A 22,631-nucleotide genomic window follows, 5' to 3' on the forward strand; every position below is an offset into this window, starting at 1 on the left:
ATTTTGAGGTATTTGTGCTTTACTTGAGTATTTCCAATTTCCAGTACTTTTACTTCTACTCCACTACATCTCAGAGCCAACATTTGTACTTTTTACTCCACTACAATTATTTGAAAACTTTAGTTACTTTAGTTACTTTGGCGATTTTAATTTTGATTAGAAAACATAAATTAACCACTTCAACCTAATACATTTTGGCCATTTGAAAATATCCGATCTACAAGCTCACAATGCGTCGCAACGCGACGCATTGTGAGCTTGTAGATCAGCTATTTTCAATAGACTTTGTACACATTTTGAACTTGTGAAGTGGGACATTCTGCAATATGAGTACTTTTACTTTTAGTACTTTAAGTACATTTTGATGCCGATACTTTTGCACTTTTACTCAAGTACATTTTCAATTCCGTACTTTTACTTGTAAAGGAGTAGTTCTAAATTGCAGTATTGGTACTTTTACTTAAGTAAAACAAGTGAGTACTTTTTCAACCACTGTCTGTACCCAGGGAACGTGTCTGCTCAAAATGTGGAGAAGTTGTAAGTAAAAAAAAGAAACCGGCTAAAGACAAAAACTGTTGAGAAAATTATTTTTCTAAATAAAAATCTTTGACTTACACAAGAATACCCTATGCCACCCCCCCCCCCCCCCCCCACCACCACATCCTGTTTCCCACGCACACTTTGCCATAACACAATACACATCAACCTTTATTTGTATAAAGAACAAGATATTCGGTCTTTGTATATTTTATTTATATAATGACACGATACACATCAATCTATTTGTATGTCTCTAAATGTTTTGATGAATTGAACAATGTGGACCCTGTTGTAAACAAGTGTAATGCTTAATTGGGTCGTCCACTCACAGTTAACAGTCTTTGTATTGAGTTTGTGCTTGAAATGTTACTGTAATTCTACAAACTGTTAATACATATTTCAATCAATCAATCAATCAAAAATCTTTATTTGCATGAACAAGATATTCAGTCTTTGTATATTTTATTCATATAATGACACAATACACATCAATCTTTAACACATCAATTTAACCTCTGCTTGACTGTCTAAGTGACATCAAGGCATGGATGGCTCTTAATTTTCTAAGTGTCAACGAAATTAAAACAGAGGTTATAGTGTTTGGACCTAGCGGTCCTGGTATCGTTCCCACTGACCTAGGTTCCCTGCAGCCATATGTGAAACCTGTGGTCTCAAACCTTGGCGTCAAACTAGACAACGCCCTTAAACTTGACAAACAGGTCAATGCGGTAGTTAGCTCTAGTTTCTATCATCTGAGGCTGCTGGCCAAAATCAAGTCGGTGCTATCTTTTAGTGATTTTGAGCGGGTTATACATGCCTTCATATCTACGCGGTTGGACTTGTACGCTGGTTTAAACCAAGCCTCCCTAGCTCGACTCCAGCTAGTCCCAAACTCAGCCGCTCGTCTACTCACAGGTATTCGCAGACGTGAGCATATCACACCTGTCTTGGCCTCCCTTCATTGGCTCCCTGTCCGCTTCAGAGTGGATTTTAAAATTATTTTATTTGTCTTTAAATCTTTAAATGGTCTGGCTCCTCTTTATTTGTCTGACCTTATTGAGGTTTATACTCCCTCTAGATCACTGCGGTCTGAGGGCCAGCTAAACCTCAGGGTCACAAAGAAGACCCGCTTAAAGTCCAGAGGCGACCGAGCCTTTTCTGTTGTAGCCCCTAAACTATGGAACGCAACGTCCCCTCCCACGTCAAATTGGCCCCCTCCATCGAGACCTTTAAATCCCGCCTGAAGACCCACCTCTTTACCTTGGCTTTTAACCCCGCTTGAGTTCCTTTGGTCCTTGTATATGTTTCGTCTCACTGTGATGCTGTTGTTTTTTCTGTTGTTTTCTGTAATGTGTCTCAGTTGTTGTCACTGTTTGTACTTTGTTTTCTCGCTGTTGTTTTTCTGTGTGGTAGCTTTAGTGCACTTTTATTTTATTTTTTCTCCTGTACAGCACTTTGTAAACTCTGAGTTTTAAAACGTGCTATATAAATAAAGTGGATTGGATTGGATTGGAATCTATTTGTATAAAGAACAAGATATTCAGTCTGTGTATATTTTATTTATATAATGACACAATACACATCAATCTTTATTTGCATGAACAAGATATTCAGTCTGTGTACAGCCTGATACACAAACCTGTCTAAAAACCTCTAAGGCCAGCCTAATAGACTGCAGTCTAACATTTCGCCAGCAGATGTCACTATTCACTGAAGTTTCGAAGCTTAACCCATTTTTTAACGGATTGGTTGAAGTGGTTCAGAGGTTCATAAACGCTATATTGGCCCATCACTAGCAAATTTCTATTTTAGTTTTAGTCATAGTCTTTGGACTGAAACTTCATTTAGTTTTAGTCACATTTTAGTCACCTGGGATGTCTTAGTGTTAGTCTAGTTTTAGTTGACTAAATGTCATAAGATTTTAGTCGACTAAATCTAGTTGATTTAGTCGACTAAAATGTATTTTGGCGGGTCTTGATGCCGTCGTAATGAGTGTTTTTTACACTTGCTGAAAATAGCCGATCTACAAGCTCAGTTGCGACGCGTTGTGAGCTTGTAGATCGGCTATGTTGCAACCAAGTGTAAAATGACTTATACTGGATCTCTTGTCCACTAGTCCCTTCCTAACATTTTAGTTAGTTTTTATTTGTCGACGAAATTGTCAGCATATTTAGTCTTAGTTTTAGTCATCGTAGCTTAGTTTTTATTTAGTTTCCAGTTGTTTTTGTCAGTGCTTTTGGCAGGCGGAAAAGTGTCAGCCAGAATAACCCGTTCCGAGTGAAACTCCTCCCTATGCCCTGCCGCTATAGGGTAAAGGTTCACAGAATCACATTTCACAGTTCACACACACGTCACTTCTTCACAGCAGAAGAGAAGAGGACAACTCACACTTCTTCACAGCGGACAACAATGGAGACCCTTCTGTCGTCTCTGTTCGTCGCGGCAAACAAGAGAGTTTTAACGGCTTTGCGGCCGAAAATAATCATGCGGATTAATTTCTACACGCTCCTGGTGATGGTCGTATGGAGCAGCTGTAACACACCTGGGACAGGTATTATAACGTCAGGCTATTATGTACACTTATACATTCACTTGTTTTACACTGTTTACTGAAACCCGTCTGGAAACTAAAACCCTGTAGGCCTACTTTTTAACACCACCGGAAGGAAAACAGCGTGTGGTTTTCAAAAAAAGGTCCTTCCAAATGGATTCAACGTGGTTTTATATATTGATTTATACAGCTGTGTATCATTAGTGTGACTGACTGTCTGGATATTTACTTTATTGAAGAGGCTTAAACTTTAAGCCCAGCTGGTCTCTCGGTGTGCCGTTTCATTTGAACAAAAGTAACTCCAACGGACGACCCTCCCCCAATAGCAATATGCTGCCCATCCCCAGCAGTCTAACGACCCTCGGCCATAGACATGTTAATGTGTGGTTTTGTTTACACCTACAGTAGGCCTACAGGCATTATATGGGAAAAAAGGGTCAACCTCCAACTAATTGCAAAAAAAAAAAAACAAACTCAGCTGATTTTGTATCTTACACATGTCCTGAATAACATACAAAAAGTTGCCTGGAATTGTCTGAGGGGAAAGTGTTGAAAATGACCCGTAGGCTACAGTATGGTCACTATAGAGTATAGATATATAAGGCAAATAATTTCAAGATTTCCTTTTGCTTTAAGTAGCATGTGACATGTCAAACTAGGGTGTTTTCACCATGCTGAGTCCATTCCAAGCATTCGTTTTGCATAAAAACACTCCTTGGGCTAATAAACGAAATATAAGGTCTATGGTGGCTATACTGTATACAGGTCATTTTCAACACTTTCCCCTCAGACAATTCCAGGCAACCTTTTGTATGTTATTCAGGACATATGTAAGTTTTTTTGCAATTAGTTTGTGGTCAAATTACATTATTACTGGACTTTACTCTCCTGTCCTGGCACGTCCTGGCGGACTGTATAAAAAAAAAAACGCAATACCTCTGCGCGTTCCAGCCTGCTTTTTGCTGACCTACAAGCCCATCAGCCACGGCTGTGGCAGTGAGTGATGGGCTTACAGATCGCCAGGGCGGAGCGAGCTACAAGTTCCGCTCAGTCCATAAGTAACCACACGAGAGAGAAGCAGAGTAGCCAGGTGCCACTGACCCAGGACCAGCTCAGTCCACTGCATGTCCATAAGTAACGACACTAGAGAGAAGCAGAGTAGCCAGGTGCCACTGACCCAGGACCAGTCGGCCAGGTCCTTCATGCTTCAGAATCATATAATAACGTCAATGTGTCATACCGTAAATGTATAATTATAGCCCAAACATTTAGATTCTCGTAGAGGTTTTTTTTCGATTCTGACGAATCTCTCTACGAGAGTCTAAAAGATAACCCCCCCCCCCCCCCTTAACGTCGAAAGTTGAACGTTTGTGCCTCAAAATCACTCTTACCTTGTACAAATGCAAAATCTAAGCTGCTTTAAATGTTGCCCGACTTGTTTGTGAGGTGTACGGAATCAGATTAAACACGGAACATGCTTATTTTTCAATAAAAAAGGTATTTTAATCCACTCTGTTTCTGAATCCTCCATTGTAAATGCGGTAAACGGCGCAACAGAATATTGCCCGCGCCCCTAGCGGCCAGGGTTCTCTTGCGCATTTACAATGGAGAGAAAAGCAAGATGGCCGCCAGATTCCGAGACAGAGTTGATTAAAATACCTTTTTTATTGAAAAATAAGCATGTTCCGTGTTTAATCTGATTCCGTGCACCTCACAAACAAGTGGGGCAACATTTAAAGCAGCTTAGATTTTGCATTTGTACAAGGTAAGAGTGATTTTGAGGCACAAACGTTCAACTTTCGACGTTAAGGGGGGGGGTTATCTTTTAGACTCTCGTAGAGAGATTCGTCAGAATCGAAAAAAAACCCCTCTACGAGAATCTATATAATTATACGTTTCTCAAACGTAACTTTCAAGTGAACTTTATGGAAACTTTAGGGAGAAAGTATTTCTTGCCTGACGTTTTACAAACATGTGTGATTCTGATTCAGCGTGTCCAGATTGCGACCGCCACGGGCACACGCACACACACACACACACACACACACACACACACACACACACACACACACACACACACACACACACACACACACACACACACACACAACACAGACAAAGTCAGAAAGGGACTTTCTGTGTGTGCAATGTGCACTCCACTGCATGTACTCAAACTGTGTTGATCATGCGTGGCGCGATGAAAGCAATTAGCAATTGTATTCGCATTGGTAGGCCTATAGGCCAGGAAATAAAATATATAAATATTAAAAATATTTTTGTTAAATATATAAAACTTGCCATATTGTGTATATGAGAACAAATATGTTGTAGCCCTGTAGGGTTTCAAATACATTGTAGCAGCTGTGTGGTGGTGTGTGTGTGGAAAAAGTGTAATATATATATATTTTTTTTAAAGTGTAATATATATATATAACCCCCCCCCCCCCCGTATATCTAGCTGTTGTTTTTGGCAGCAAATTTCTATTTTAGTTTTAGTCATAGTCTCTTGAATAGTTTTCACTTAGTTTTAGTCACATTTTAGTCACCTGGAATGTTTTAGCGTTAGTCTAGATTTAGTCGACTAAATGTCACAAGATTTTAGTCGACTAAATCTACAGGTGATTTAGTCGACTAAAATGTATTTTTGCGGGCCTTGTAGCCGTCGTAATAACTGATTTTGAAAATAGCCGATCTACAAGCTCACAACGCGTCGCGCTGCGACGCGTTGTGAGCTTGTAGATCGGCTATTTTCAGCATGCAACCAAGAGTAAAATGACTTAAACTGGATCTCTTGTCCACTAGTCCCTTCCTAACATTTTAGTCTAGTTTTTATTTGTTGACGAAGTTGTCAGTATATTTAGTCTGAGTTTTAGTCATCATAGCATAGTTTCATTTAGTTTCCATTTAGTTTTCATCAGTGGAAAAAGGTAGTCGACGGACATTTTTCGTCTTAGTTTTAGTCGACGAAAACAACACTGGTATCTAGGTGTGTCCTGGCAGAAAAAAGGGTGGGGAAAACACTGGCTTAAAGGACCACTTCACCACTTTTCAACCTATCTTCATATAATAGGTCCAAAAAAGCATTTATCATAAAACATGCGTAAGCTAAGAAAGTAACAGTGGAATATCTATATTATGAGACTATAGTTTATATGTATAGTCTCATAATATAGATATTCCACTGTTACTTTCTTAGCTTACGCATGTTTTATGATAAATGCTTTTTTTTTTGTGATGTATTCCCATGCTTTTTGTTCTTGCTTAATGTAAGTCGCTCTGGATTAAGAGCGTCTGCTAAATGCCTAAATTGTAAATTGTAAACTAATAATCATGATAAAATGGCACGATTTCTTTCTACACTGTCTGTGTCTCATAGGATAGGAGGGCTGTGGGCAGTTTAGAAACCGTCCTACAGTGACATCATCATTAGGCAGATTTTTAACAAGATTGTTTTACAAAAAATGTTTAGATTTTCATTATCGTGAGAACGATGGCTTCCATTTTCGCATTGCAACTTTTCAGGACTAGAAAGCCTGCAGTTTCTATTAGCTTTGTATTCCCGTTTAGGGATTTAACCCATTCTGACCTGAGATCAGATTCATACGAGGTTTCCACTGGACACACACTGGTCTGATTAACCCATTCTGACCTGAGATCAGATTCTAAAAAATGTCAGTCGTTCTTCGATTTTTCAAAAATAGCAGACCTACAAGCTCGCTATGAGCTTGTAGATCTGCTATTTTTCAATAGCTAAAGCATAACATGATGCTAACACCAAAATGGGTTCCCGTTCAGAATGGGTTAAATACAAAGAGGAGTGATTTGAATTGAATGCGGAATTTAACAGGTAACCAGTGTAGTTTTGCCAATGCTGGGGTGATATGATTGATTTGATGAGTTTTTTCGTTCCAGTTATCAGTCTGGCAGCAGCATTTTGGACCCTCTGTAGGTTTGAAGCAGTAATTGTGGTGATTTATTTATAGCCAACTGGAGGACATTAATCTGCTGAATGTTTCCTTTATCCTCGTGTTGCACTTACGTTTTTCAGTGTAAGCACATTTGGGGCGTGAGCGGTGAGTCTCTTACCACCGCGGCTCAGTGACGTCATGTTGTAGTTTTAGTCAAAACAGAGATGTGTTTGGGTGAGCGGTGAGTCTCTTACCACCGCGGCTCAGTGACGTCATGTTGTAGTTTTAGTAAAAACAGAGAGATGTGTTTGGGGTGAGCGGTGAGTCTCTTACCACCGCGGCTCAGTGACGTCATGTTGTAGTTTTAGTAAAAACAGAGATGTGTTTAGGGTGAGCGGTGAGTCTCTTACCACCGCGGCTCAGTGACGTCATGTTGTAGTTTTAGTAAAAACAGAGAGGTGTGTTTGGGGTGAGCGGTGAGTCTCTTACCACCGCGGCTCAGTGACGTCATGTTGTAGTTTTAGTAAAAACAGAGAGGTGTGTTTGGGGTGAGCGGTGAGTCTCTTACCACCGCGGCTCAGTGACGTCATGTTGTAGTTTTAGTAAAAACAGAGAGATGTGTTTGGGGTGAGCGGTGAGTCTCTTACCACCGCGGCTCAGTGACGTCATGTTGTAGTTTTAGTAAAAACAGAGAGGTGTGTTTGGGGTGAGCGGTGAGTCTCTTACCACCGCGGCTCAGTGACGTCATGTTGTAGTTTTAGTAAAAACAGAGAGGTGTGTTTGGGGTGAGCGGTGAGTCTCTTACCACCGTGGCTCAGTGACGTCATGTTGTAGTTTTCGGTGGTCAGCTCTTCACCGAAAACGAGTATGAATAAGGCCTTTACATTCCACTATACTGTTCAACTTGACTGCCATGCGTTTCTCTCCACAGCCCATGAGGTGATTTTCCTTCCACCACGAGACGGAGGCATCCGCGTGGAACTGTTCCCAGACTACCGCTCCGTTCCTGAAGCCATCCACCAGATCCTGTGGCAGCACGCACCCGATGCATCCAAACCCTGGCCCGGTATGTGGACTGGTGATGACACCGTATCCAGTTTCAAACCCACGCTCTTTATAGTCGGTGAAGCAGCGTGAAAACTACAAAATAACACAGAATACATATAGTCTTTAACCCATTCTGACCTGAGATCAGATTCATATGAGGTTTCCACTGGACACACACTGGTCTGATTAACCCATTCTGACGTGAGATCAGATTCTAAAAATGTCAGTCGTTCTTCGATTTTTCAAAAATAGCAGACCTACAAGCTCTTAGCGCGCCACTCGGTGGCGCGCTATGAGCTTGTAGATCTGCTATTTTTCAATAGATAAAGCACAACATGATGCCAACACCAAAATGGGTGCCCGTTCAGAATGGGTTAAACAAACAGTTGAACAAAATAAGCTTCAACTTGAATACAATTCAAGTAAAGCCATCGTAGGACAACAGAATTGCGCTGGACATGAAATCCAACCGTTGCAAACCAAAAACATGCCTTAACGGTTACCCATTTAGACCTGAGGACAATTCTACAAATGTCTTCTAAGTTTTCTGAAAAATCTATGTTTCTATGTCAGTCATTCTCAAACTATTTCATGTCAAGGACTCCCAAAAATAATATATGTAATTGGCCGCCGACTCCCATCTGAAAATATTGGGACCTCACAGAAGCAAAGATAGGAGTTAAAAACATTCACTCTGAAAGAATATCCAGGTGTATTCAAAGATATGTGCCACATTTTCTTGATTTTTCAAAAATAGCAGACCTACAAGCTCGTAGTGCAGCAACGCGCTACGAGCTTGTAAAGTATAACATAATGCCTAAATCACCCGCCTGCCCAGAATGGGTTGAGGAAGGCAGAACATGCGTTGCATTAACCCATTCTGAACGGGCACCCATTTTGGTGTTAACATCATGTCATGCTTTAGCTATTGAAAAATAGCAGATCTACAAGCTCATATCGCGCCACCGAGTGGCGCGATACGAGCTTGTAGGTTTGCTATTTTTTTTTTAAATCGAAGAACGACTGACATTTTTAGAATCTGATCTCAGGTCAGAATGGGTTCGTCAGACCAGTGTGTGTCCAGTGGAAAACCTCGTATGAATCTGATCTCAGGTCAGAATGGGTTAACTGTAGCATGGTATTTGTGATATATTGAAGTTGGCTAACTGCCAGTGCAGCCCAGGCCTGCAGAGGGCAGCAACGGACTGTCTTGGGGGGGTTGCTGTGGGTTATAGCAGGTGAAGATGTATCCTTGTGTACCCAGAAGTGATGCGTGCGACGGCCCGTTGCCCGGGCCGGCGGGCGGACGGGACAGGTTTTTAGCGTAATTATCGCGCGGCGGGTGGGGCGGGTCACTCCGGAAAAGGAGGGTAAAAACTAGGGCCGGGACTAATTGCGATTAATTTAGATGAATTAACTACAGATAAATTAATCGCGATTAACTACAGATAAATTAATCGCACCTTTTTTTTTCAACGCGGAACGTTTCTCACTGGGCGCTTTTCTATAGTACTGAAAAGTGGAAATAATAAAAAGTCACCCCATTTTGTGTTGCCTAGAACTGGAGATCTGACAAAAAACAGTAACAATATGAAGTAAGTACAGCTTTGTGATGTCACTGAGATGTACTTGTTACTGTTACTAATTCTTTTTCAGACCTCCAGTTCTAGGCAACACAGAATGGGGTGACTTTTTATTATTATTTCCACAACAGGTATATTAATGACAGTAAAATGTTGAAAATGAGTGGTATCCTGTAGTCACTATTCATTGATTCAAAAAACATAAAAAAAAAGGTTTCTCGCTGTTCTCGGGTTGAATATTGATATGCGATTAAAATGCGATTAATCTAGATTAATTAATCGCAAAGCCTCTGATTAATTAGATTAATTTTTTTAATCAAGTCCCAGCTCTAGTAAAAACAGCATTCCGCTACCTGCTCCCCTGTCTCTACTCCTGAAACCATCAGCTTGTTCTGTTGTCCATCAATGTTTTGCTAATGAAAGGGGGCTTTAGCCCCTCAATGTGTTGCTAATGAAAGGGGGCTTTAGCCCCTCAATGTGTTGCTAATGAAAGGGGGCTTTAGCCCCTCAATGTCTTGCTAATGAAAGGGGGCTTTAGCCCCATAATGTGTTGCTAATGAAAGGGGGCTTCAGCCCCTCAATGTGTTGCTAATGAAAGGGGGCTTTAGCCCCTCAATGTGTTGCTAATGAAAGGGGGCTTCAGCCCCTCAATGTGTTGCTAATCAAAGGGGGCTTTAGCCCCTCAATGTGTTGCTAATGAAAGGGGGCTTTAGCCTCTCAATGTGTTGCTAATGAAAGGGGGCTTCAGCCTCTCAATGTGTTGCTAATGAAAGGGGGCTTTAGCCCCTCAATGTGTTGCTAATCAAAGGGGGCTTCAGCCCATCAATGCCCCTGGGCCAGTAATTTTTGCAGGGCCCCCATAGCGTGCGTGCGTGCGAAATTTAGGTGTTTTTCCGTGTTTTTATCATCTTTTTGACCTAAATTTAACAAAATCAATGGCCAATGAAGGGCCCCAGGAGCCCTTTTCAGGGCGTCAAACCTAGTACCTCACGGTCCAATTTCCCCGAAGGGCCCCTGAGAGCCAAGGGCCCCTGGGCCACGGCCCCACTGGCCCAATGGCTAATTTGTCCCTGCATCTGAGGCTCTTGAGTCTGAACCTGGCCGCGCATCTGCACTACATCCTTCTTAACCTGAGAACAAATATTCTACAAATGCCTTCTTAAATCCTGACCGTTTCCTGAAAAACGCATGTTTCTATATGTCAGTGGTTCTCTAGGACCCCCAAAAATATACCCATCTGAAATGTCCCCCCCCCCCAGAAGCAAAGATTTGAGTTAAAAAAAGAATATAATATTCAAAGATCTGTGCCACATTTTCACAAAATTTCAAAAATAGCAGACCTGTCCCGACAAGCTTGTAGATCTGCTATTTTTAAATAGTTAAATATTGCTTAAAACACCAAAAGGGGTTCCCACCCAGAATGGGTTAATTAGCGCGGTGCTGTGCTAGGCCTGCAGGCGTGGAGCGCGCGCACGCTCACAGTCATCTATGTGTGTGTAAGTTTTATATGTTCATTAAAATGATTGGTTAGGACTCGTGCAGGAACGAGGGACCGTCACCTCTCTCTCTCTCTCTCTCTCTCTCTCTCTCTCTCTCTCTCTCTCTCTCTCTCTACATTTTGTCCCTGACAAAAACTACATGGAAACTAAATGAAAACTAAGCTACGATGACTAAAACTAAGGTGCTATTTACACGAGGATGGTGTTCATAGAAAACGGCAAAATAAAGTACCGTTTGCTGTGGTTGTTTAGACGAGAACCGTGTTCTCATGAGGTGAAAACGCAACAAAGTGAAACCACCTTCCAGAGTGGAAATCTTTGAGAATGCCGTTTTATCCCTTCTCCGTGTAAACAGGCAAAACGGTGAATCCGCAAAACTTATGCCATCATGGCTCACGTTGGCTCACAGCGCATATGTTTATTACATTGATGCAGAGCCATATATGATATAATGGAGTTCCTGAACAAGCCTCCCTCCTCGCCTACAAAGTGATGCTCATCAGCGATGTTGAATGTAAAACCATGATGTAAATAAAAAGCCTTGTGATAGGCGGCAGCCGCGGCAGCAGCGTTTATGTAGCCTAATGTATTATAAAATATATACCATCCCGTGGTGTGCTTTGCCTGTCCGTGTCAGCCCAGAGCAGTGTTGCGCCGCTTGCACTGTTTTTTGGAAAATCTAAGCTAGCAAATTTAAGACCACCTCTTCAAAATAAGAGTATCCTCTAAAAAAAGTTTAATTTGCACATTAAAACTACAAATTAAGCATTTAAATGATGCTATAAGACACACATTATGTTTCTGTGTTATTTAATTACTTGTTTTTACACAGAAACATAATGTGTGTCTTTACAATAGCTGTAATGTAATAATAATACTAATAATGTAATGTAATCATTATTTAATTAACCACACTTTTATTCTGAAAGCAACCGGATGTCTTAAATTTGCTAGCTCTCAAACAAGAAGTTCTAGATTTGCCAAAAAGACGGAGCCGTGTTGCGCAGGCTTGCGTGAAGGGGTTCTTCTTCTTGTACGTGGGTGACCTGTCTATTTGGCAGCCCATTATCGCCACCTAGCGACATTATAGCATAATAGCACATTATAGCATAACGTGTGAGGACGCAACAGGACTTTGCCATTTTCTATGAACACCATCCTCGTGTAAATAGCACCTAAGACTAAATATACTGACACTTTCTAGACTAAAATGTTAGGAAGGGACTCTAGTGGACAAGAGATCCAGTATAAGTCATTTTACACTTGGTTGCATGCTGAAAATAGCAGATCTACAAGCTCACAACACGTCGCAGATCGGCTATTTTCAGCGAGTGTATACAGTCGGCCATTACGACGGCATCAAGCAACATCTTGGTCGACTAAATCAACTGTATATTTAGTCGACTAAAACTATAGACTAACACTAAAACACTCCAGGTGACTAAAATGTAACTAAAACTAAATAAACTATTTGAAGAGACTATTATGACTCAAACTAAAATCAAAATTAGCTGTCAAAAACAACACTGCTGGACGCAAGTATCAGTAACCTTCTTTTGGTCTGTGGCAGTGTTGTTTTTGGCAGCAAATTTAGATTTTAGTTTTAGTCATATAGTCTCTTGAATAGTTTATCTTTTAGTTTTAGTCACCTGGAATGTTTTAGTCTTTAGTCTAGTTTTAGTCGACTAAATATCACACGATTTTTGTCGACTAAATCTACAGTTGATTTAGTCGAATAAAATGTATTTTGGTGGGCCTTGATGCCGTCGTAATGACAGTTTTTTTTTCTCTTGCTGAAAATAGCTGATCTAGAAGCTCACAACGCATCGCAACGCGACGCGTTGTGATCTTGTAGATCAGCTATTTTCAGCATGCAACTAATTGTAAAATGACTTATACTAGATATCTTGTCCACTAGTCCCTTCCTAACATTTTAGTCTAGTTTTTATTTGTTGACGAAATTGTCAATATATTTAGTCTTAGTTTTAGTCGTCATAGCTTAGTTTTCATTTAGTTTTTAATTCAGTTTTCGCCAGTGCAAACTGAAAGATTTGAGTTAAAAAATGAATATAATATTCAAAGATCTGTGCCACATTTTCACAAAATTTCAAAAATAGCAGACCTGTCCCGACATGCTTGTAGATCTGCTATTTTTAAATAGTTAAATATTGCTTAAAACACCAAAAGGGGTTCCCACCCAGAATGGGTTAATTAGCGCGGTGCTGTGCTAGGCCTGCAGGCGTGGAGCGCGCGCACGCTCACAGTCATCTATGTGTGTGTAAGTTTTATATGTTCATTAAAATGATTGGTTAGGACTCGTGCAGGAACGAGGGACCGTCACCTCTCTCTCTCTCTCTCTCTCTCTCTCTCTCTCTCTCTCTCTCTCTCTCTCTCTACATTTTGTCCCTGACAAAAACTACATGGAAACTAAATGAAAACTAAGCTACGATGACTAAAACTAAGGTGCTATTTACACGAGGATGGTGTTCATAGAAAACGGCAAAATAAAGTACCGTTTGCTGTGGTTGTTTAGACGAGAACCGTGTTCTCATGAGGTGAAAACGCAACAAAGTGAAACCACCTTCCAGAGTGGAAATCTTTGAGAATGCCGTTTTATCCCTTCTCCGTGTAAACAGGCAAAACGGTGAATCCGCAAAACTTATGCCATCATGGCTCACGTTGGCTCACAGCGCATATGTTTATTACATTGATGCAGAGCCATATATGATATAATGGAGTTCCTGAACAAGCCTCCCTCCTCGCCTACAAAGTGATGCTCATCAGCGATGTTGAATGTAAAACCATGATGTAAATAAAAAGCCTTGTGATAGGCGGCAGCCGCGGCAGCAGCGTTTATGTAGCCTAATGTATTATAAAATATATACCATCCCGTGGTGTGCTTTGCCTGTCCGTGTCAGCCCAGAGCAGTGTTGCGCCGCTTGCACTGTTTTTTGGAAAATCTAAGCTAGCAAATTTAAGACCACCTCTTCAAAATAAGAGTATCCTCTAAAAAAAGTTTAATTTGCACATTAAAACTACAAATTAAGCATTTAAATGATGCTATAAGACACACATTATGTTTCTGTGTTATTTAATTACTTGTTTTTACACAGAAACATAATGTGTGTCTTTACAATAGCTGTAATGTAATAATAATACTAATAATGTAATGTAATCATTATTTAATTAACCACACTTTTATTCTGAAAGCAACCGGATGTCTTAAATTTGCTAGCTCTCAAACAAGAAGTTCTAGATTTGCCAAAAAGACGGAGCCGTGTTGCGCAGGCTTGCGTGAAGGGGTTCTTCTTCTTGTACGTGGGTGACCTGTCTATTTGGCAGCCCATTATCGCCACCTAGCGACATTATAGCATAATAGCACATTATAGCATAACGTGTGAGGACGCAACAGGACTTTGCCATTTTCTATGAACACCATCCTCGTGTAAATAGCACCTAAGACTAAATATACTGACACTTTCTAGACTAAAATGTTAGGAAGGGACTCTAGTGGACAAGAGATCCAGTATAAGTCATTTTACACTTGGTTGCATGCTGAAAATAGCAGATCTACAAGCTCACAACACGTCGCAGATCGGCTATTTTCAGCGAGTGTATACAGTCGGCCATTACGACGGCATCAAGCAACATCTTGGTCGACTAAATCAACTGTATATTTAGTCGACTAAAACTATAGACTAACACTAAAACACTCCAGGTGACTAAAATGTAACTAAAACTAAATAAACTATTTGAAGAGACTATTATGACTCAAACTAAAATCAAAATTAGCTGTCAAAAACAACACTGCTGGACGCAAGTATCAGTAACCTTCTTTTGGTCTGTGGCAGTGTTGTTTTTGGCAGCAAATTTAGATTTTAGTTTTAGTCATATAGTCTCTTGAATAGTTTATATTTTAGTTTTAGTCACCTGGAATTTTTTAGTCTTTAGTCTAGTTTTAGTCGACTAAATATCACACGCTTTTTGTCGACTAAATCTACAGTTGATTTAGTCGAACAAAATGTATTTTGGTGGGCCTTGATGCCGTTGTAATGACAGTTTTTTTCTCTCGCTGAAAATAGCCGATCTAGAAGCTCACAACGCATCGCAACGCGACGAGTTGTGATCTTGTAGATCAGCTATTTTCAGCATGCAACTAATTGTAAAATGACTTAAACTAGATCTCTTGTCCACTAGTCCCTTCCTAACATTTTAGTCTAGTTTTTATTTGTTGACGAAATTGTCAATATATTTAGTCTTAGTTTTAGTCGTCATAGCTTAGTTTTCATTTAGTTTTTAATTCAGTTTTCGCCAGTGCAAACTGAAAGATTTGAGTTAAAAAAAAGAATATAATATTCAAAGATCTGTGCCACATTTTCACAAAATTTAAAAAATAGCAGACCTGTCCCGACAAGCTTGTAGATCTGCTATTTTTAAATAGTTAAATATAGCTTAAAACACCAAAAGGGGTTCCCACCCAGAATGGGTTAATTAGCGCGGTGCTGTGCTAGGCCTGCAGGCGTGGAGCGCGCGCACGCTCACAGTCATCTATGTGTGTGTAAGTTTTATATGTTCATTAAAATGATTGGTTAGGACTCGTGCAGGAACGAGCGACCGTCACCTCTCTCTCTCTCTCTCTCTCTCTCTCTCTCTCTCTCTCTCTCTCTCTCTCTCTCTCTCTCTCTCTACATTTTGTCCCTGACAAAAACTACATGGAAACTAAATGAAAACTAAGCTACGATGACTAAAACTAAGGTGCTATTTACACGAGGATGGTGTTCATAGAAAACGGCAAAATAAAGTACCGTTTGCTGTGGTTGTTTAGACGAGAACCGTGTTCTCATGAGGTGAAAACGCAACAAAGTGAAACCACCTTCCAGAGTGGAAATCTTTGAGAACGCCGTTTTATCCCTTCTCCGTGTAAACAGGCAAAACGGTGAATCCGCAAAACTTATGCCATCATGGCTCACGTTGGCTCACAGCGCATATGTTTATTACATTGATGCAGAGCCATATCATTATGATATAATGGAGTTCCTGAACAAGCCTCCCTCCTCGCCTACAAAGTGATGCTCATCAGCGATGTTGAATGTAAAACCATGATGTAAATAAAAAGCCTTGTGATAGGCGGCAGCCGCGGCAGCAGCGTTTATGTAGCCTAATGTATTATAAAATATATACCATCCCGTGGTGTGCTTTGCCTGTCAGTGTCAGCCCAGAGCAGTGTTGCGCCGCTTGCACTGTTTTTTGGAAAATCTAAGCTAGCAAATTTAAGACCATCTCTTCAAAATAAGAGTATCCTCTAGAGTATTGAAAAAAAGTTTAATTTGCACATTAAAACTACAAATTAAGCATTTAAATGATGCTATAAGACACACATTATGTTTCTGTGTTATTTAATTACTTGTTTTTACACAGAAACATAATGTGTGTCTTTACAATAGCTGTAATGTAATAATAATACTAATAATGTAATGTAATCATTATTTAATTAACTACACTTTTATTCTGAAAGCAACCGGATGTCTTAAATTTGCTAGCTCTCAAACAAGAAGTTTTAGATTTGCCAAAAAGACGGAGCCGTGTTGCGCAGGCTTGCGTGAAGGGGTTCTTCTTCTTGTACGTGGGTGACCTGTCTATTTGGCAGCCCATTATCGCCACCTAGCGACATTATAGCATAATAGCACATTATAGCATAACGTGTGAGGACGCAACAGGACTTTGCCATTTTCTATGAACACCATCCTCGTGTAAATAGCACCTAAGACTAAATATACTGACACTTTCTAGACTAAAATGTTAGGAAGGGACTCTAGTGGACAAGAGATCCAGTATAAGTCATTTTACACTTGGTTGCATGCTGAAAATAGCAGATCTACAAGCTCACAACACGTCGCAGATCGGCTATTTTCAGCGAGTGTATACAGTCGGCCATTACGACGGCATCAAGCAACATCTTGGTCGACTAAATCAACTGTATATTTAGTCGACTAAAACTATAGACTAACACTAAAACACTCCAGGTGACTAAAATGTAACTAAAACTAAATAAACTATTTCAAGAGACTATTATGACTCAAACTAAAATCAAAATTAGCTGTCAAAAACAACACTGCTGGACGCAAGTATCAGTAACCTTCTTTTGGTCTGTGGCAGTGTTGTTTTTGGCAGCAAATTTAGATTTTAGTTTTAGTCATATAGTCTCTTGAATAGTTTATCTTTTAGTTTTAGTCACCTGGAATGTTTTAGTCTTTAGTCTAGTTTTAGTCGACTAAATATCACACGATTTTTGTCGACTAAATCTACAGTTGATTTAGTCGAATAAAATGTATTTTGGTGGGCCTTGATGCCGTCGTAATGACAGTTTTTTTTTCTCTTGCTGAAAATAGCTGATCTAGAAGCTCACAACGCATCGCAACGCGACGCGTTGTGATCTTGTAGATCAGCTATTTTCAGCATGCAACTAATTGTAAAATGACTTATACTAGATATCTTGTCCACTAGTCCCTTCCTAACATTTTAGTCTAGTTTTTATTTGTTGACGAAATTGTCAATATATTTAGTCTTAGTTTTAGTCGTCATAGCTTAGTTTTCATTTAGTTTTTAATTCAGTTTTCGCCAGTGCAAACTGAAAGATTTGAGTTAAAAAATGAATATAATATTCAAAGATCTGTGCCACATTTTCACAAAATTTCAAAAATAGCAGACCTGTCCCGACATGCTTGTAGATCTGCTATTTTTAAATAGTTAAATATTGCTTAAAACACCAAAAGGGGTTCCCACCCAGAATGGGTTAATTAGCGCGGTGCTGTGCTAGGCCTGCAGGCGTGGAGCGCGCGCACGCTCACAGTCATCTATGTGTGTGTAAGTTTTATATGTTCATTAAAATGATTGGTTAGGACTCGTGCAGGAACGAGGGACCGTCACCTCTCTCTCTCTCTCTCTCTCTCTCTCTCTCTCTCTCTCTCTCTCTACATTTTGTCCCTGACAAAAACTACATGGAAACTAAATGAAAACTAAGCTACGATGACTAAAACTAAGGTGCTATTTACACGAGGATGGTGTTCATAGAAAACGGCAAAATAAAGTACCGTTTGCTGTGGTTGTTTAGACGAGAACCGTGTTCTCATGAGGTGAAAACGCAACAAAGTGAAACCACCTTCCAGAGTGGAAATCTTTGAGAATGCCGTTTTATCCCTTCTCCGTGTAAACAGGCAAAACGGTGAATCCGCAAAACTTATGCCATCATGGCTCACGTTGGCTCACAGCGCATATGTTTATTACATTGATGCAGAGCCATATATGATATAATGGAGTTCCTGAACAAGCCTCCCTCCTCGCCTACAAAGTGATGCTCATCAGCGATGTTGAATGTAAAACCATGATGTAAATAAAAAGCCTTGTGATAGGCGGCAGCCGCGGCAGCAGCGTTTATGTAGCCTAATGTATTATAAAATATATACCATCCCGTGGTGTGCTTTGCCTGTCCGTGTCAGCCCAGAGCAGTGTTGCGCCGCTTGCACTGTTTTTTGGAAAATCTAAGCTAGCAAATTTAAGACCACCTCTTCAAAATAAGAGTATCCTCTAAAAAAAGTTTAATTTGCACATTAAAACTACAAATTAAGCATTTAAATGATGCTATAAGACACACATTATGTTTCTGTGTTATTTAATTACTTGTTTTTACACAGAAACATAATGTGTGTCTTTACAATAGCTGTAATGTAATAATAATACTAATAATGTAATGTAATCATTATTTAATTAACCACACTTTTATTCTGAAAGCAACCGGATGTCTTAAATTTGCTAGCTCTCAAACAAGAAGTTCTAGATTTGCCAAAAAGACGGAGCCGTGTTGCGCAGGCTTGCGTGAAGGGGTTCTTCTTCTTGTACGTGGGTGACCTGTCTATTTGGCAGCCCATTATCGCCACCTAGCGACATTATAGCATAATAGCACATTATAGCATAACGTGTGAGGACGCAACAGGACTTTGCCATTTTCTATGAACACCATCCTCGTGTAAATAGCACCTAAGACTAAATATACTGACACTTTCTAGACTAAAATGTTAGGAAGGGACTCTAGTGGACAAGAGATCCAGTATAAGTCATTTTACACTTGGTTGCATGCTGAAAATAGCAGATCTACAAGCTCACAACACGTCGCAGATCGGCTATTTTCAGCGAGTGTATACAGTCGGCCATTACGACGGCATCAAGCAACATCTTGGTCGACTAAATCAACTGTATATTTAGTCGACTAAAACTATAGACTAACACTAAAACACTCCAGGTGACTAAAATGTAACTAAAACTAAATAAACTATTTGAAGAGACTATTATGACTCAAACTAAAATCAAAATTAGCTGTCAAAAACAACACTGCTGGACGCAAGTATCAGTAACCTTCTTTTGGTCTGTGGCAGTGTTGTTTTTGGCAGCAAATTTAGATTTTAGTTTTAGTCATATAGTCTCTTGAATAGTTTATATTTTAGTTTTAGTCACCTGGAATTTTTTAGTCTTTAGTCTAGTTTTAGTCGACTAAATATCACACGCTTTTTGTCGACTAAATCTACAGTTGATTTAGTCGAACAAAATGTATTTTGGTGGGCCTTGATGCCGTTGTAATGACAGTTTTTTTCTCTCGCTGAAAATAGCCGATCTAGAAGCTCACAACGCATCGCAACGCGACGAGTTGTGATCTTGTAGATCAGCTATTTTCAGCATGCAACTAATTGTAAAATGACTTAAACTAGATCTCTTGTCCACTAGTCCCTTCCTAACATTTTAGTCTAGTTTTTATTTGTTGACGAAATTGTCAATATATTTAGTCTTAGTTTTAGTCGTCATAGCTTAGTTTTCATTTAGTTTTTAATTCAGTTTTCGCCAGTGCAAACTGAAAGATTTGAGTTAAAAAAAAGAATATAATATTCAAAGATCTGTGCCACATTTTCACAAAATTTAAAAAATAGCAGACCTGTCCCGACAAGCTTGTAGATCTGCTATTTTTAAATAGTTAAATATAGCTTAAAACACCAAAAGGGGTTCCCACCCAGAATGGGTTAATTAGCGCGGTGCTGTGCTAGGCCTGCAGGCGTGGAGCGCGCGCACGCTCACAGTCATCTATGTGTGTGTAAGTTTTATATGTTCATTAAAATGATTGGTTAGGACTCGTGCAGGAACGAGCGACCGTCACCTCTCTCTCTCTCTCTCTCTCTCTCTCTCTCTCTCTCTCTCTCTCTCTCTCTCTCTCTCTCTCTCTACATTTTGTCCCTGACAAAAACTACATGGAAACTAAATGAAAACTAAGCTACGATGACTAAAACTAAGGTGCTATTTACACGAGGATGGTGTTCATAGAAAACGGCAAAATAAAGTACCGTTTGCTGTGGTTGTTTAGACGAGAACCGTGTTCTCATGAGGTGAAAACGCAACAAAGTGAAACCACCTTCCAGAGTGGAAATCTTTGAGAACGCCGTTTTATCCCTTCTCCGTGTAAACAGGCAAAACGGTGAATCCGCAAAACTTATGCCATCATGGCTCACGTTGGCTCACAGCGCATATGTTTATTACATTGATGCAGAGCCATATCATTATGATATAATGGAGTTCCTGAACAAGCCTCCCTCCTCGCCTACAAAGTGATGCTCATCAGCGATGTTGAATGTAAAACCATGATGTAAATAAAAAGCCTTGTGATAGGCGGCAGCCGCGGCAGCAGCGTTTATGTAGCCTAATGTATTATAAAATATATACCATCCCGTGGTGTGCTTTGCCTGTCAGTGTCAGCCCAGAGCAGTGTTGCGCCGCTTGCACTGTTTTTTGGAAAATCTAAGCTAGCAAATTTAAGACCATCTCTTCAAAATAAGAGTATCCTCTAGAGTATTGAAAAAAAGTTTAATTTGCACATTAAAACTACAAATTAAGCATTTAAATGATGCTATAAGACACACATTATGTTTCTGTGTTATTTAATTACTTGTTTTTACACAGAAACATAATGTGTGTCTTTACAATAGCTGTAATGTAATAATAATACTAATAATGTAATGTAATCATTATTTAATTAACTACACTTTTATTCTGAAAGCAACCGGATGTCTTAAATTTGCTAGCTCTCAAACAAGAAGTTTTAGATTTGCCAAAAAGACGGAGCCGTGTTGCGCAGGCTTGCGTGAAGGGGTTCTTCTTCTTGTACGTGGGTGACCTGTCTATTTGGCAGCCCATTATCGCCACCTAGCGACATTATAGCATAATAGCACATTATAGCATAACGTGTGAGGACGCAACAGGACTTTGCCATTTTCTATGAACACCATCCTCGTGTAAATAGCACCTAAGACTAAATATACTGACACTTTCTAGACTAAAATGTTAGGAAGGGACTCTAGTGGACAAGAGATCCAGTATAAGTCATTTTACACTTGGTTGCATGCTGAAAATAGCAGATCTACAAGCTCACAACACGTCGCAGATCGGCTATTTTCAGCGAGTGTATACAGTCGGCCATTACGACGGCATCAAGCAACATCTTGGTCGACTAAATCAACTGTATATTTAGTCGACTAAAACTATAGACTAACACTAAAACACTCCAGGTGACTAAAATGTAACTAAAACTAAATAAACTATTTCAAGAGACTATTATGACTCAAACTAAAATCAAAATTAGCTGTCAAAAACAACACTGCTGGACGCAAGTATCAGTAACCTTCTTTTGGTCTGTGGCAGTGTTGTTTTTGGCAGCAAATTTAGATTTTAGTTTTAGTCATATAGTCTCTTGAATAGTTTATCTTTTAGTTTTAGTCACCTGGAATGTTTTAGTCTTTAGTCTAGTTTTAGTCGACTAAATATCACACGATTTTTGTCGACTAAATCTACAGTTGATTTAGTCGAACAAAATGTATTTTGGTGGGCCTTGATGCCGTTGTAATGACAGTTTTTTTTTCTCTCGCTGAAAATAGCCGATCTAGAAGCTCACAACGCATCGCAACGCGACGCGTTGTGATCTTGTAGATCAGCTATTTTCAGCATGCAACTAATTGTAAAATGACTTATACTAGATATCTTGTCCACTAGTCCCTTCCTAACATTTTAGTCTAGTTTTTATTTGTTGACGAAATTGTCAATATATTTAGTCTTAGTTTTAGTCGTCATAGCTTAGTTTTCATTTAGTTTTTAATTCAGTTTTCGCCAGTGCAAACTGAAAGATTTGAGTTAAAAAAAGAATATAATATTCAAAGATCTGTGCCACATTTTCACAAAATTTCAAAAATAGCAGACCTGTCCCGACAAGCTTGTAGATCTGCTATTTTTAAATAGTTAAATATTGCTTAAAACACCAAAAGGGGTTCCCACCCAGAATGGGTTAATTAGCGCCGTGCTGTGCTAGGCCTGCAGGCGTGGAGCGCGCGCACGCTCACAGTCATCTATGTGTGTGTAAGTTTTATATGTTCATTAAAATGATTGGTTAGGACTCGTGCAGGAACGAGGGACCGTC

The 22,631-nt window shown here is 39.7% G+C and overlaps 1 protein-coding gene across 1 annotated transcript in view; it reads left to right on the plus strand.

The window, feature by feature from the left end:
* Positions 1-2,949: 2,949 nt before the first annotated feature.
* The window catches only part of LOC310865894 (uncharacterized protein), a gene marked incomplete at its 5' end in the record, with an annotated part of 58,775 nt that continues 39,093 nt past the window's right edge, over positions 2,950-22,631 (plus strand). Inside the window, 2 exons of the mRNA XM_083775098.1 lie at positions 2,950-3,091; positions 7,931-8,065. Coding sequence (XP_083631224.1) covers positions 2,950-3,091; positions 7,931-8,065 — 277 coding nt within the window. The remainder of the gene's footprint in view (positions 3,092-7,930; positions 8,066-22,631) is intronic.

This window comes from Protomyctophum parallelum, assembly GCF_964188405.1.
Source record: "Protomyctophum parallelum genome assembly, chromosome: 10".
In the NCBI taxonomy this organism is placed as follows: Eukaryota; Metazoa; Chordata; class Actinopteri; order Myctophiformes; family Myctophidae; genus Protomyctophum; species Protomyctophum parallelum.